This window comes from Colobus angolensis, unplaced genomic scaffold (genome assembly GCF_000951035.1).
Source record: "Colobus angolensis palliatus isolate OR3802 unplaced genomic scaffold, Cang.pa_1.0 Scaffold2, whole genome shotgun sequence".
Classification (NCBI taxonomy): domain Eukaryota; kingdom Metazoa; phylum Chordata; class Mammalia; order Primates; family Cercopithecidae; genus Colobus; species Colobus angolensis.
This window is the reverse complement of record NW_012115154.1, coordinates 5,489,587-5,504,795: the sequence shown is the minus strand read 5'-3', so window position 1 is coordinate 5,504,795 and position 15,209 is coordinate 5,489,587. Positions and strand designations below refer to the sequence as shown.

General features: G+C 36.5%; 1 protein-coding gene across 1 annotated transcript in view; it reads left to right on the top strand.

Annotated features, from left to right (window-relative positions):
• The window catches only part of DGKI (diacylglycerol kinase, iota), a 461,461-nt gene that overhangs the window by 406,692 nt on the left and 39,560 nt on the right, over positions 1 to 15,209 (top strand). Inside the window, exon 29 of the mRNA XM_011941272.1 lies at positions 5,831 to 5,856. Within this exon, the coding sequence (XP_011796662.1) occupies positions 5,831 to 5,856 (26 nt within the window). The remainder of the gene's footprint in view (positions 1 to 5,830; positions 5,857 to 15,209) is intronic.

Genomic DNA, 15,209 nt, shown 5'->3' with positions numbered 1-15,209 from the left:
TTCACCGTGTTAGCCAGGATGGTCTCGATCTCCTGACCTCGTGATCCGCTCGTCTCGGCCTCCCAAAGTGCTGGGATTACAGGCGTGAGCCACCGCACCCGGCAAGGATTTCCTTCTTTTTATGGCTGACTAGTATTTCGTTGTGTATATATACCACATTTTCTTTATCTATTTGTATGTTGATGGACACTTAGGTTGATTCCATATCTTGGTTGTTGGTAATTGTGCTGTAATAAATGTGGGAATGCAACTGTCTCTTCAGCATGCTGGTTTCATATTCTTTTAATATTTACTTTTAATATTTACCATATGATTGCTGAATCATACAGTAGTTCTGTTTTTGTTTTGTTTTTTGAGGAAAATTCATATTATGTAGGTTGTTTCTTTGCTCTGCTGATTGTTTCCTTTGCTGTGTAGGAGCTTTTGAATTTGAGGTAATCCCATTTCTCTTTTCTTGCTTTTGTTGCCTGTACTTTTGAGGTCATGTCTAAAATAATCATTGCTCAGACCGATGTCATGGAGTTTTTCCATTTTCTTCTAGCAGTTTCGTGGTTTGGGGGCTTATATTTAAGTCTTTAATCCACTTTGAGTTGATTTTTGCATGTGGTGTGCAGTAAGAGTCTAATTATATTCTTCTGCATTTAGATACCTGCTTTTCCCCACACTATTTATTGAAAAGACTGTCCTTTCCTTATTATGTATTCTTGGAGCCTTTGTTGAAAATCAGTTGGCTGCAAACATGTAGATTTATTTTCCAGCTCTCTATCCTGTTCCATTGTTCTACTTGTCTGTTTTTATGCCAGTGTCATGCTGATTTGGTTACTATAGCTTTGTAAAATATTTTGAAGTTAGGTAGTGTGATGGCTCCAGCTTTGTTCTTTTGCTCTAGATTGCTTTGGCTCTTCAGGGTCTTTTGCAGTTTCATACACATTTTAGGATTGTTTCTTCTAATCTGTGAAGAATGTCTTTGGTTTTTTGATAGGAATTACATAGCTTCTCTAGATTGCTTAAAATATGAACATTTTAGCAATACTAATTATTTTAATACATGAGAATGAGATGTCTTTCCATTTATTTGTATCTTTTTCAATTTCTTTCATCAATGTTTCATATCTTAATATAGTTTTAATTATTATTTATCTTCTCTTAATCTTTTTTTTCCCCAGTGCAGTGGTGCCACAGTGGAAAAAGCCACAAGTTTCTTTAATAACAACTAGTTCAAAGACTCTGGGCACACTTTTGTTCTTTTCACCTCCCTATAACTGTTTCTTGATCAGTTTTCTTCTTTAAGTTTACATTTCACAAATGCTCTATTTACCCCTCCCTCCCTCCCTCCCTCGCTCTCTCCCTCCCTTCTTCCGTCCTTCCTTCCCTCCCTCCCTCCTTCCCTCCATTTCTAAATTTCACAAAGATTTATTAATAATTTTTATCTGCTTTATGCCATCATCTTTTTAGTGTGTTCTTTGCCTGTGTTTTGTTTTCTCCTCTGGTATTTTTGCATAGATGTCATGCTGGTTTTTTTCCATTATTACTTGTAATATTTGCATTGGGTGAGTTTTTTTTTTTTGGAGCTTCTAGTTTGGGATGGATGATTGGGCTTAGTGATTTGGTGTGCTGCTCTTAAGTTTGACTTTGTCTCTGTTATCTTCAAACTTTTACTTAGCAGCAACCTCTTCTAGGTTTGGGTCTACTTCTGGCTAGCACGACACCCTGGCTCAAAGTGGAAGGCTTTCTACCATAGGTTTTGTTGTGTATAAAATAGTTTATATATCTTTAGCTGACTAAAATCAAAATTATCTGTTTCCCTAAAACTTAGCTCTATTTTGACTGTACTTGGTAGCTCTTCTTCATGTATGATGGTTTTGGCTTATAAATAATTTAATCAAAGAGGGTATTTCCTTTGCTGTTTCTCATCCACCCTGTCATTTTCCATGGGTTTCAAAAAAAAAAATTGAACGACAGAGGAATTTTCTTTCTGTGTTACTAACGTGGAAGTTTTTCAGTTATAGTCTTTAACTTGACCTCTGCTTTTTAATTTGTCTTCTTGTTCTTTTATGGTTCACTCTCCACTGCCTGCTCATTCCAGAATGTGTCTTCTCTGCCTCACGAGCTTGCTCCATTTAGCTTAGAAGGTAAATTGCAAGCACTTCACAGGGGCCCCACGTGCCCTGTATGAAATGGCCTCTGCCACTTATGTTTTAAGTCCTTGCTTTTGTTACTCCTTTACATTCTAGCAATACTGAGTTACTTGTATATCTGTTAGGATTCTATGCAATTTCATATCTGTACTCCTTTTCACACGCCTATTGCTATTCTGCCTGGAGTTCTCCTTCCTAACTTACCTAAGAAGCTCCTCTTTATTCTTCAAAGCGAAGTTCAGATGATTCTAGCTTTTCTAAGCCTTCTTTCACACTTTTCATACCGAATCAATCTCTCTGTCCTCTGTGCTACCTCTTTGCTTCATATATATTTTGATCATTATATATTTTTTACATTATAATCATTTGTTTACATATTTTCCTTTTTCACTAGATTATGAGTTTCCTGAAATTGTTCTTTGTGTCTCCTTCCCTTGGCACATGGCCTGGTAATAATAGGGTCTCAAGTAATAAATTGAATCAACATGAATGGGGAGAGTCAAAGCTGAATAATAATGATTTAGGCTTAATAGGAGAAATATTTTTAAATGCATGGCTTGAAGTTTTGTTTTGTATTATTTTGCTGCATTTAAGCAAAATAAAATGTAGAAAGTACCAACATAAATAAAAACAAAGCAGAAACAAATATAAATATTCTGTAGCTAAAGGACTCATGATCAGGAAAGAAGTAGAGGACAGCTGTAAGAATGCTAGTAATGGTTTACATTGTAAGGCCAGATACTTGCTCCAAGATAAAGTATACATAGTGGAAAAATGAACAGTCTGGGATAAAACCACATGTCTTTCAGGTGTGGTGAAAAGAATGACCAAGGGGCTTTCTTGCATGCCTCAGTTGTCAGGTTTAAGATAATTATCTGTTTCTGGGATTCAACCTCTGTTGTTAAAATAACTACTTATATTGCTGATTTCAGAATATTTCTTCTCTCCTGAGCTAGCTAGCTTCCTTCCTTCCTTCCTTCCTTCCTTCCTTCCTTCCTTCCTTCCTTCCTTCCTTCCTCTCTCTTTCTCCTTTCTCTTTCTCTCTCTCTCTCTCTCTCTCTCTCTCGACGGAGTTTTACTCTTGTCACCCAAGCTGGAGTGCAATGGCACGGTCTTGGCTCACTGCAACGTCTGCCTCCCGGGTTCAAGTGGTTCTCCTGCCTCAGTCTCCCAAGTAACTGGGATTACAGGCACCTGCCACCATACTGAGCTACTTTTTGTATTTTCAGTAGAGATGCGGTTTCACCATGTTGGCCAGGCTGGTTTCAAAATCCTGACCTCAGGTGATCCACCTGTGAGCTAACTTTTTATGCCAATTTCCAGCAATAATGGATGATGTGCACATCTCAGTGGTACAATGCAGTAACTTGTTGCAGCGAAAGGTGAAATACTGAGTGAAGATGGAAATACTCCATATGTCTTAGAATTCCACAAAGCCAGGCATATGGGAGACATTCAACGTGGAAACTCAACATGATTAATTTTCACAAAACACTCTGAAATTGATATTTTATCCACTGCCTGGACATACTGCAGAATGCATCCCCTTGGGACTCTAACGGAGCCATCTGGAATTTTTCAGATTGAATATCAGTGCTTTGCTTTTGCAGAAAGCCAGCAAAGACTCTGCTTCACAAGCTCTCCACCTGAGACATTTAGTTGTCCTTTGGCATGAATTTTACTTTCTTCCTGTAGCTCTGTGACAAATTAATTGCAAACAATCCAAGACACGGTTTTACTTACTTCTCATCAGCAAACACCAAGAGGAAAGATATTTCCTTGTGGCTGACTCTATTATGACCTAAACAGCTGAAGAAATTAGCTTATTTTATTTAAAATACAGATTTTATTTTAGATTCAGCTTCTAATTTCATTTCACCTCTCATTCAATACTACCCCCCGACACACTTTAGTTTTTCTAATTATTAAGGCAGAATATGGGTGTCTCTGTTTCTGGGTGCTTTTGATGTCCTTTGGCTCTGAGAGTGTCCACATTATAACCAATTGGAGCTTCAAGGACATTCTCTAGGACTTTTTCTTGCAGCTGACCTAGGAGCAAGCAAACTTCTCCTAAAGATGGTTTGACAGTAACATGATGACTTTTTGGGAAGCTCCAGAATGTGTCAGTCTGAATATCAGTGTGACAGAACTGAGATTAATTCAACTCAACACATTTTAATTAAAGGCTCACTTGTTCTAAATAAGATACAGCCTTAGTTTTCAAGGGGGTTACAACCCAGTGAGAAAGGCTGGTATGTGGATGATACAAAATAAGGGGATCCAATGGGAAGATAAATCAACCCTAACCAGGAAGGCCAAGTGATGTTTCTCGGGCAGCGCTGACTTAGGGATTGTGGCAGGTTTCTGCTCACCACTCCCCATGTCCATCTCCCAGAAGCCAATTTTCTTTCCACCAAATCTTGGGAATCTGTAGGTTTCATGAAAAAGTCTACTTTAAGAGACTTGCACAGTTAAGTTGATACTTTGCCTGTCATTGAGGTTCAAGGCCTTTTCTCCATTACCACTGTCTTTATTCTTTACTGTTCACTCATATAATGAACAATAATATTACTAACCAGTAGGTAAAGTCATATCAAGCATCCCCAAGTAGCTAAAAGTTATCTTCAACCATTTTTGTATTGACTAAATGATTCTTGCCCTGAGGTTTATCTTCATGTCTCATAAATATTAGTTATAGTAATTGGCAGCTTTATTGCCAAACTCCTGAGTTTATCTTTGGTCATTTCCCTGCTATGGACTTGAGTGAGCTAATCATTCAGAGAAGAGGACTCCTTCAAAATAGGGGAAGTATGTGACGTCTTGCCTTTCCCTTCAAAATTTCAACAACTCTGAATATAACGTTATATGTCTCTCTCTTTCTCCCCAAAAAAGAATAAGTGTGAGTCAAAGCCATAGTCTTCAAGCTGGAGGTGAATTCATCTCCAAACTTAGGTCTATACTACTCAAAGTATTTCAACTAGTAGTCAACAGAGGGGAAGTAAGCCTTTTAGGGTTGATATGATTTTTCATTTGCAATCTGATTACCATAATTAGAGCAGAACTCACATATAGTTTGCAAAAGTTGTTGGTAAATTCTGTGGAACCCCAGCGACTGCCTTCTTGCCTCATGCTATTTCTCCCATGTTCTGAGTCATAAGGCAGCAAGTAGAGGGTCAGCTCACTCAAACATTAAATTCCGTGAAGAGTGGAAACAAAAACTGGTAATGATAAGGGTGCATGCTCTTTCTTTTACTTCTGTCTCAATTTATACTGTTCAAGTAGATCTCTTTGTATCTACAGATACCCAATCTAGTGCTGTTTTTTTTTACATCCCTGGCATTTACGCTGGAGCCGTGTCCTTGGGCAATACACATCACAGGATTTCACCTATACTACATTTCTATGAGTTCTCTTTTATGTGTGTGGTAAATGTAGACTTACCTAAGTTTGTTGCAGCCCTAGGACAGCATGCATAGACTGACATTTTAGTAACCTGTAACATCCAACCAATCCAGGTAAGAGTTGGGAATTGTTGATTGAAATATACCATGCAATCAACACATTAATTACACTGTCTACTATATTGACTTTCCATTTAATTCAATTTGGGAGTATAATTACTATGAAATAATTCTTGATTGTTGTTATAATTATCATATAAAATATTGATCATGCTTATTATTTCCTTTTAGGTCACCAGTCTCTTCAGAAGATCATGGTAAGAATCATCTGTCTTATTTATACCAATTCAGGATTAAAACTTAACCCCTGGTCTTTGCAGTTCATTGTCAGAGCAAATAATTGTTTAAGAAAATGTCTCTAAGATGTTGGCTTTGTGGTTTTCGAATGTGAAATATCAAACACTTTTAAAAACTTAAATCACCCTAGCTGAATTTGATATCTTTCAAATCTGTTCCAACCAGTCTGGTTGACAAATATTGTGAAGCCTTAATTTATTCTGCCTGATTTCAGTCCCATCAGCAGAAACTTTTTGTGGTTTTGGGCTAGTCGTGTAATTTTTATGACTCAGATTTTTATCCTTAAAATGAGAGTTTATGGTAGGTATTCCCTACAGTGCCTTCCAGATTGGACACTGGGATCATGTTCCAATCACTCATTTGCAAAGAGCATTTTAAGTCTGAAAGGAAGGCAAGCAGTCAGTGGTATTTGTTGTTATCCAGTTGAGATGAATTGTTTGCATTTTAAGATACAGCTATTTCACTCAAAAGAGAAAATATCTTATTTTGTTCCATCTCATCTTTGGAATTGTTCATTTATCCAATCAGTCACAAAAATGTTAAATGGCTACAATGAGTCAGTTGTGCTATATAGTTGTTTTACAAATATGCTATATGGAACTTTGGTTTGGGGCCCCTTTGTATCTTACTTGGACTTTGGAAATTCTCTCATAATTGGTATCCATACCTCTAGATTTCTTTTCCCTAGATCACTATATACCTGGCTGGCACCAAAATGATTGCTCTATAGTAAAAATCTACTCCTGTTGCCTTTAGAATGAAATCTTTCCAGCCAACCAATAATTGTGTTCAGCTTTTCAATATTGTATTTTAACATGGACTAGCAAGCACTAAATAATGGAATATTTGTCTTCCTCCACAGCTTATTGCTTCATTTACCATCTTTTCCCTTCTACCCATGATCTGTTTTCCAGCCATGTGACACTACATCTAATTCTACATCTAATTTCTGGAGCTCACCATCTTTTCCGCATCTGCTTGCTTTTATCCATACTGTTCTCTCTGACAGGAGGCTACTTCTTTTGCCACACAGACAGTTTCTACGCACCTTACCTCGTCCTCTGTGAAGGCTTGCTGATCTGCTTATCATTGTGCCAAATATTTTTCTACATTCTAGGGCTTAATGCACAAATTTCATGCTTTATTTGCCTGTTTTCCCTATTCGACTGTGAGTTCTTTGGTATAGTTTCCAACGAATAGCAAACAATGAAAAAGTTTATTAAATGAATTAGTTAAGAAAAGGGAGAAGGAGTTTTAGGCTGGCCTCTTCCACTGCTGCATTGTGAAATCTGACTGAATACTGGAACGAAGTTGTATTATTCTCTCTGAAGAATCATAGGGAAAATTATGTTCAGGCCCATTAAGTCAGAATTAGGCAGTCGATCACCTAATGGCAACCTGCTATTATGTGCTTTTTTGCTGACTGCTGCTGGTATTACTAGGTGTTTGCACATTTATGTAGGCCCTTGGGCTTCCATGTTCCCATTATAAACTAGAAGCTTGTGTTTGGTTTTTATTTTGAACTAGGATTCCCTTTAATGACTTTTGGTTGTCTTTGCCTTCCTGTCCATAAGAATTTATTCCCCATTCAGACAAAAATGGTGGCTGAGGGAAACTTGTGAATTATAATTTGATAATCCACTAAGACTTCTTAAGTGGTTATGAAATAATAGGGGGCATATGTCAGGGTCCTTTGAAGTCCCAAAGGGTGACTACTGCCAGAAAGATTTCCTTGGAAGATTAAGAGCACTTCAGAATTGATTATTTTAAGAACCTTATATGTGATTAGTTGAAGAAACATTATTGATATTACAGGGCCATTATAATTTCATGGCTTCAAAAAATTATTACATGTTCATACCTCTTAGTTTGTTTCTGTGACTTCCAAAAATAGTTCAAGTACATAATGCAAAATTATAGTGATGATTTTCCTAATCTTATGTAATTGTTCGTCATTTTCTAGCCCATATATTCTTGAAAAAAAACTTTTTTCTTTATTGCCAGAATTTGCTATCTACCACTCAAAATATGTTTCCTTCTGTTTATACATTTTTAAGAGCTCATATGTACTATGGCCAGTATAAAATCCCTTGAATTTCATAGCATCAATCTTACATATTATTTGTACACAATAATGGCCTTGCAATATACTTGTAAGAGAGGTGAGAAGTAGCAGTTTTTCTTTCTCAAATTTATTGGTAGAAAATTTAAGGCGTGTTGGGCAAATGGATTGTGAAATTGGAATATAAAACCTATGTCTCTTGATTTTCCATTTTGTTTGCTTTCCTCAACTAGTCCTCCCTCTGTAATAACTAGTCACTTCGGCTCTAAGACAAGAACGTATTCTTGGAAAAATCTAATTTTGCCATGTCCAGTAACCCTGGTGTTTTTCATTCCCATGGTCCTCTTGCATAGAGAGCTTGAATACAGTGGCTTTGTCATTGACCTTATCTTGTTTGGTTTGTTTTCCTTGTCTGTAAGATGGGGCTAATCAGAAACTGTGTACCTCATGGGATTGTATCAAGTTCAGCTGAGAAATCATTTGTTAAATCACTTTCTGATTTGTTAAAAGCACCCCAAACATAGTATTATTCTCTAGCATTCAGGCAGTAGAAGAGGAAGCACAGGTTTATCTGTGATATTTGCTCAGGATTACGTCCCGCCCTTGAAAAGTTGAAAGAGGATGGGAGAGCATAACCGTCTTTTTCATTTTCATTAAATTTTCTCTGGAAAGCTTTTATTACATCGGGGTGAGGAGGAGTAAAATGTTTAATACACCATGTAGCTTATAGTGCCAGAGTAAAGGCTCAGTTGATGATTAGATGTATGGTCATATAGAATTGGCAACACAAGGTCTACATGACACATAAACTGTTTCTATATTTGTATAATAGCACATCAGGGTCACTAAGAATAAAGGCTAAATTGTATTGAGTGCTTATTATGCGGAAGCACTATGCTCGCGTGCTCCAACCGCCTTATGTCGTTTCATCTTTCACAAATAACACTCTGTAGTCGATGCATCACCCCCAGTTTCACAGCTGCAAAAGCAGGCTCAGAGTGCTTAAATAACTTGCTTAAGGTCACATAACTAGTAGGTGAGAGAGTTAATTTTCAGACCCAATTCTAACGACCAAACTCTTAACTCTCTTTTGTCTACCATGTCCCTGGAAAACCAAAGACATGATCGAATGGAGAGAACTATGGAGATAATTCTTCCCCCCGCCCCTCCAACAAGAGTGTATTTACTACAGTGTAAGTTAATTTCTTTTTAATGACAAAACAAAGCAGAACAAAAATAACAACTTGTCCCTCCTGCTGGGAATGATTTGTCCCTGTAGAAAAAGTAAATACCAATGTCACATTTTCTCATAATTAGTTAACTGAGTGAAACTGAAGTTTCAGGGAAACCTGCCATGCTAAACCCCAGTGGGAACATTACGTTTTAATGCTACATCTGGAAGCTGGAGCCCCACTCCTTGTCAGGAGATAAGCTTGGCAGTGATTGATTGCACTGTCCTCTGCGTTTCCCCTGTATTGAATGCCTATCACTTCATCATTTAAATTGCTCCTGGAGCCATCTCCTGGGCCCAGGCTGCTTCCCTGGCTCTGAGAACTCATCTTCTGTTCTGCCACCTTAGCCTGCTTATTTTACAGACTCCTTGGAATGCTGCCCTTACTGCTGCTACCTGTGCCGGCACACTCAGGGCAGGTCATCTTCCAACTAATGTCTGTTCATTTACAAAATAAAAGGCATTAGTTGCCTTTCAAAAGAAAGTGCCAACAATCTGCTGCATGCCCCACTGGAACGTCTGAGGCAGGCATCCTTCTCCTGTCCTACCTCCTAGACCAGCTGTCAACTATGGCTGTCACATTCTAGGGCAGCTTTTTTTTTGTTGCAACAGTAACATAGTGAACATGAATTGCAGTAATGGCTATCTGGAAATAAAATTGTCACAACCACAATCGCCAGTGTACAGTGTTTAAGAACGAATCCACTGTCAGGCTTGGAGTCGGCTGTCCTTGGCAGTAGGTCACTGATATAGTTTGGCTGTGTCCCCACCCAGATTTCATCTTGAATTGTAGTAACCCCCATGGGTCAAGGATGGGGCCAGGTGGAGATAATTGAATCGTGGGGGCAGTTTCCCCCATACTGTTTTTGTGATAGTGAATAAGTCTCATGAGATCTGATGGGTTTGTAAATGGGAGTTCCCCTGCACAAGCTCTCTCTTGCCTGCTGCCATGTAAGACGTCCCTTTGTTCTTCCTTCATTTTCCGCCATGATTGTGAGGCCTCCCCGGCCGTGTGGAACTGTGAGTCCATTAAACCTCTTTCCTTTATAAATTATGCAGTCTCAAGTATGTCTTTAATAGCAGCATGAGAATGGATTAATATAGTTATGCAATGAAACACACTGTGGCGTGGCCCAAACTCTTTGAGGCATCAATGACTATACCTCATCATTCACTTTTCTTTCATGTATATTACTGAAATAGATACTATTCATAAAATATATAAAATATTATCTGCTCAGTTTAAATAATAAGCAAAAGGAACTACTGTGTACTTGGCCCTCAGACTAAGAAGTAAAACATTTGTAGGAATTTGGGAGCTTCATGTCATTTGCTTTCCTAATTATGTCCCCTTCCTTCTCCTTCAGAAATAACTACTATTCTGCCTTTTTGTTAATCATATCCTTGTTTCTTCTTATTGTTTTACTACATATATGCGTATCTTACATATGAATGTATATGTGGATATATAACTCATATATGTATTCCCATATGTGTGTATATGTGTGTGTATATATAGTTTTACATATTTTGAATTTGTACAAATTGACTCATGTTGTGATTTGTTTCTTTTATTCGAAAGAATATTTTTTGTGATTCATCCTTATGGATGAGTGCCATATGCGTTTCATCAGTAGTTCATGTTGTATACTACTCTATTGTATGAGTATATAACAATTTATATATCCAATCTGCTAATGAATATTTACATAAATAACAGGCTTCTTGGGGTTTTGTTCTTGTTTTGCTATTGCAAACAATATCACTATGAACATTCTCTTTTTTGTAACTCTTTCTGTTATACATGTGCTTAAGCCTGGGAATAGCTTAAGTTAAGTGGTAGATTATACACATATTTAACTTATAGCATTATAACAAATTGTTTTGCAAAGTGATCATTTTAATATACACTCCCAACTTCGGTGGATAAGAGTTCCCATTGATCTACATCCTAACCCATACTTGAAATTAACTAATTTAAAAATGTTTGCTAGTCTTGTGAAAGTATGAAATGGCATCTAATTTGTAATCAATGATTACATATGAGATCAAACATCTTTTCATATAGGCCATTTGTGTTTACTCTTCTATAAAGGTCTTTTTATTTCTTTTACTCACTCTTCCCCACATGGTTGGTTGTGTTCTTAATGATTTATGAACTTTTTTATGTATTCTAGGTAAAAATTGTTTTGTTGCCTATATGTTTGCCAATTTTGTCCAGTTCGTGGTTTATCTGTTTGAGCTCTTTTTGATGTCATCTGATGAATTGATGGATATTCTTTATTTTACTATAGTAAAATTATTGTTTTTCTATGGTTTATGCCTTTGGTATTTTTAAAAGAAATCTTTCAAAGCATAATCATAAATATATTGTCTCATAAAATTTTTAGAGTGCTTTCTTTCATATTTAATAACTTAGAATTGATTTTTGTGGTTTGGTAAGAGGTAAAGGTCAAATTTTATTTTGATTGTGTTCATATATATAACCAGCTATTTCATTATCATTTATTTTCTGCACTAACTTGCAAAGCCTGTTGTCTCCCTGTAAATGTGAGTCTCCAGGTTCTATTTTCTGTTATATTGATGAATATGTCTATCCCTGTACTATTGTTTTAGTTGTTATAACTTTGGTATGAGTTCCGGTATCTGTTGGAGGATATATCCTGTAATTTGTTCTTCAGGAGTGACTTGGTTTATAATTTTTTCCTGTTTCATATGAATTATAAAATTAGTTTATCAAGTTTTGTGTTGAAATTTTTATGAAAATTGCATGAATCTATAAATTAGTATAAAGAAAATTGATATTTTTATGATAGTGCATCTTTCTATTTATTCCAAGCTACATCTCTTTACATTTAATTGGCTTTTTAAAATGGCTATGAATAGAGTTTTATAATTTCCTTCATGAATGGTTTAGTCATTTTTGTGTTAAATATATTCCTAGGTACTTTATATTTTTAGTGACAATTTGTATGTTGTATTTTTAAAATTATATTTTCTAAGTGGTCTTTGCTGGCATATTGAAATGCAGTTGAATTTTAAAATCTTGTTTCTTTATCAATATTCCTGCTAAAAGTTTTAAATTCATAAATTTTATCTCAAGGATCTTTTTGTGGGAAGAGAATTCTATATAGGCAATCTCATCTACAAAGAATTTTGTTTTGTCCTTTCCAATCATTATGCTTTGTATACATATTTCTGGCACTTTCTGCACTGGTTAAAACCTTCAGTGCAGTATTGACTAGTAATAGAGATAGCATCATTAACTTTTTCCTGAATTCAAAGTGGATGCATCCAGAAGTCACAATTAAGTAAGAAGTTCACTGCCAAGTGGTCATGATGCAGGTGGCAGTACTTGTTTTGTGGATATTTCTTATAAGGATATTTTCCTTCACTCTAATTTGTTAAATTCAACAGGTGTTGAATTTTATTGAATACTCTTTTCTTCATCTTTAGAGATTACTTTTTTTCCCTTTGGTCTGTTAATATGGTGCATTTTACTACTTGAATTTTAAATAGAAATCAATATCATATTTATGAGAAGAACTCAAATTGGTTATAGTATTTACTGCCTTTATACATTGCTAGATTTGATTTGCTAATATTTTGTTTAGATATTTATATCCATGTTCATAAGTATGATTAGTCTTTAATTTTGCTTTCTATTATGTAGTATGTGTATGATATTTGTAGCTTAAAATGAATTAGGAAGGATTTTCTCTTTTTATAATCTCTGGAAGACTTTGTATAATACTTGAGTTACTGGAATATCTCTTATATACTACTATTATTCTCATTTTACAGAGGAGAAAACTAGGGTACAAACTGATTACATGATTTGTCCAAGGCCACATGCCTATTGAGTAAAAGGTAGAAGTAGGATGTGAACTCAGGTGATCTGGATCCAGATCCTTTCCCAACCATTTCTCTGTACTGCCTGTCAATAGCATTGCTGAAATTTGAGCTCGTGTAATAGGAAATAATGATTTTGCTTGTTAAATAAAGACCGCATAATTATATGAGGCCTTTTTATTGGGTAGAAAGTGATTATTAAAGATGGGAATTGTTTATTCATATAAGTAAGAAAAACCCTTGACACAGAAAAACAATTTGAAGATATATTTTGGATCCACCTCTTATAGCCCCATACTTCATAATCAAGAAAATAGGGATCCAATCTCCTGTCAATAACACTCATTTTTTTAAAAGGTAGAATTCTCAAAAGGTAGCTGTTCCCTTAAAGAGATTATCACAAGTAGGAAGATAATTATTATGACTATGATGAATATGAGTAAAGAAGATTAAGAAAGTTAGATACTGGCTGGGTGCCATGGCTCACACCTGTAATCCTAGCACTTTGGGAGGCTGAGGCAGGCGGATCACCTGAGGTGAGGAGTTTGAGACCAGCCTGGCCAACATGGTGAAACCCCGCCTCTGCTAAATATACAAAAATAAGTCCGACATGGTGGCACATGCCTGTAATCTCAGCTGCTTGGAAGGCTGAGGGAAGAGAAGTGTTTGAACCCAGGAGGCAGAGGTTGGAGAGAGCCGAGATCATGCCACTGTACTCTAGCCTGGGCTACAGAGCAAGACTGCGTCTAAAAAAAAGTAAATTTGACTGATGTTATAGATGGAAACATGTGCAGATCTTTAATTGCATTGCTAGGAAGAACTTACTATATTTACCGTCACAGTATGTCACTTTACAATGACTTTGGGCTATCATTAATGTAAAGTTGCTGAAGTATCCTTTTTTTGCCCCGTATCAGATTTTTCCTATAGAATCCCCCCCTTGACTTTCTAATTAGATTTGAACTTTTTAGTGCTCATTGTTTAGGCTGTTTCTCTTCCTGGTTTAGCTCATGTTGCTTTAGAGCTTTAGAGAATTACTTCTACTCTGCTTGCGGAACCCTCTCTAGACCTCGCCTTTCTTGTCTTTATTCAGCCATAAGGTTTTGATCACCTCCTACCATCTCTCTGGCAGGCACCTTCATTGTCCTTCATTCAGGTCTCACCTCAATGCTCATTAATTTCCGTGTCTTGGAACCACCTCCATAGATACTAAGGATAAACAAAGATGAATTTTCCTGACAACTTAAATGCCCATTATTTCTCCTTCCTTATTGCCTACTTTTATTTTTTCTTTTTTGAGTGTGTTCCAATTTTCTTTCCTCATGGGTAATGTTGTTTTTCTTATTTGACTATAAACTCAGTGAATAGAGACATTGCCTTATTCTGTGCTGTGCCCTGGCACAGAACTGATTCTCTCTATACAAATCTTACTGTTAGATTTGCTGCAGTATGTGGTGTTGGCAAACAGAAACTTTCATGACAGATCTTTGAATCCCATTGCAGCCTCATTAATATTGTTCCCTCTTGTAGAAGATAGGTCACTCCTGGTCTTTTTCCAAAGAGATTCAGTTACTATGTGCTGAAAAGATGGCCTTTTGTGGTAGTCTCACTGGGTGTTCCCTATAGACTGTGTTTTGAAAGGAAAAAAATAAAAATGATAGCATATTTTTTCTTAGTTAGCCTGCTTTCACAAATCCTAGGAAAATAGATAATTCACTGCTGATTAAGAAAACAAAACAACCCCGCCCTCCAGGCTTTCCAAAATCTGGTTATATTGCTTTCTATGTGTCCTGACCTTACTGTTATCTGTCATTTCCCTTTACTACATCTCATTATTGATTGTAACCATATAATCCTTTTGATTGTTTTGGTTTTTTTTGGAATGCTTTGTTTGTGATAATTATCTACTTGTCTTTTGAAGGTTGATTGTAAGTGGCAGGAGGAGATGAGGGAATACTCTTTTGTTTGTTTGTTTGTTTTTGTTTTGTTTTGTTTTGAGACAAAGTCTCCCTCTGTCACCCAGGCTGGAGTGCAGTGGCACAATCTCGGCTCACTGCAGCCTCCGTCTCCCAAGTTCAAGCCATTCTTCTGTCTCAGCCATCTGAGTAGCTGGGATTACAGGCATGCACCACCATGCCCAGGTAATTTTTTGTCTTTTTAGTGGTTTC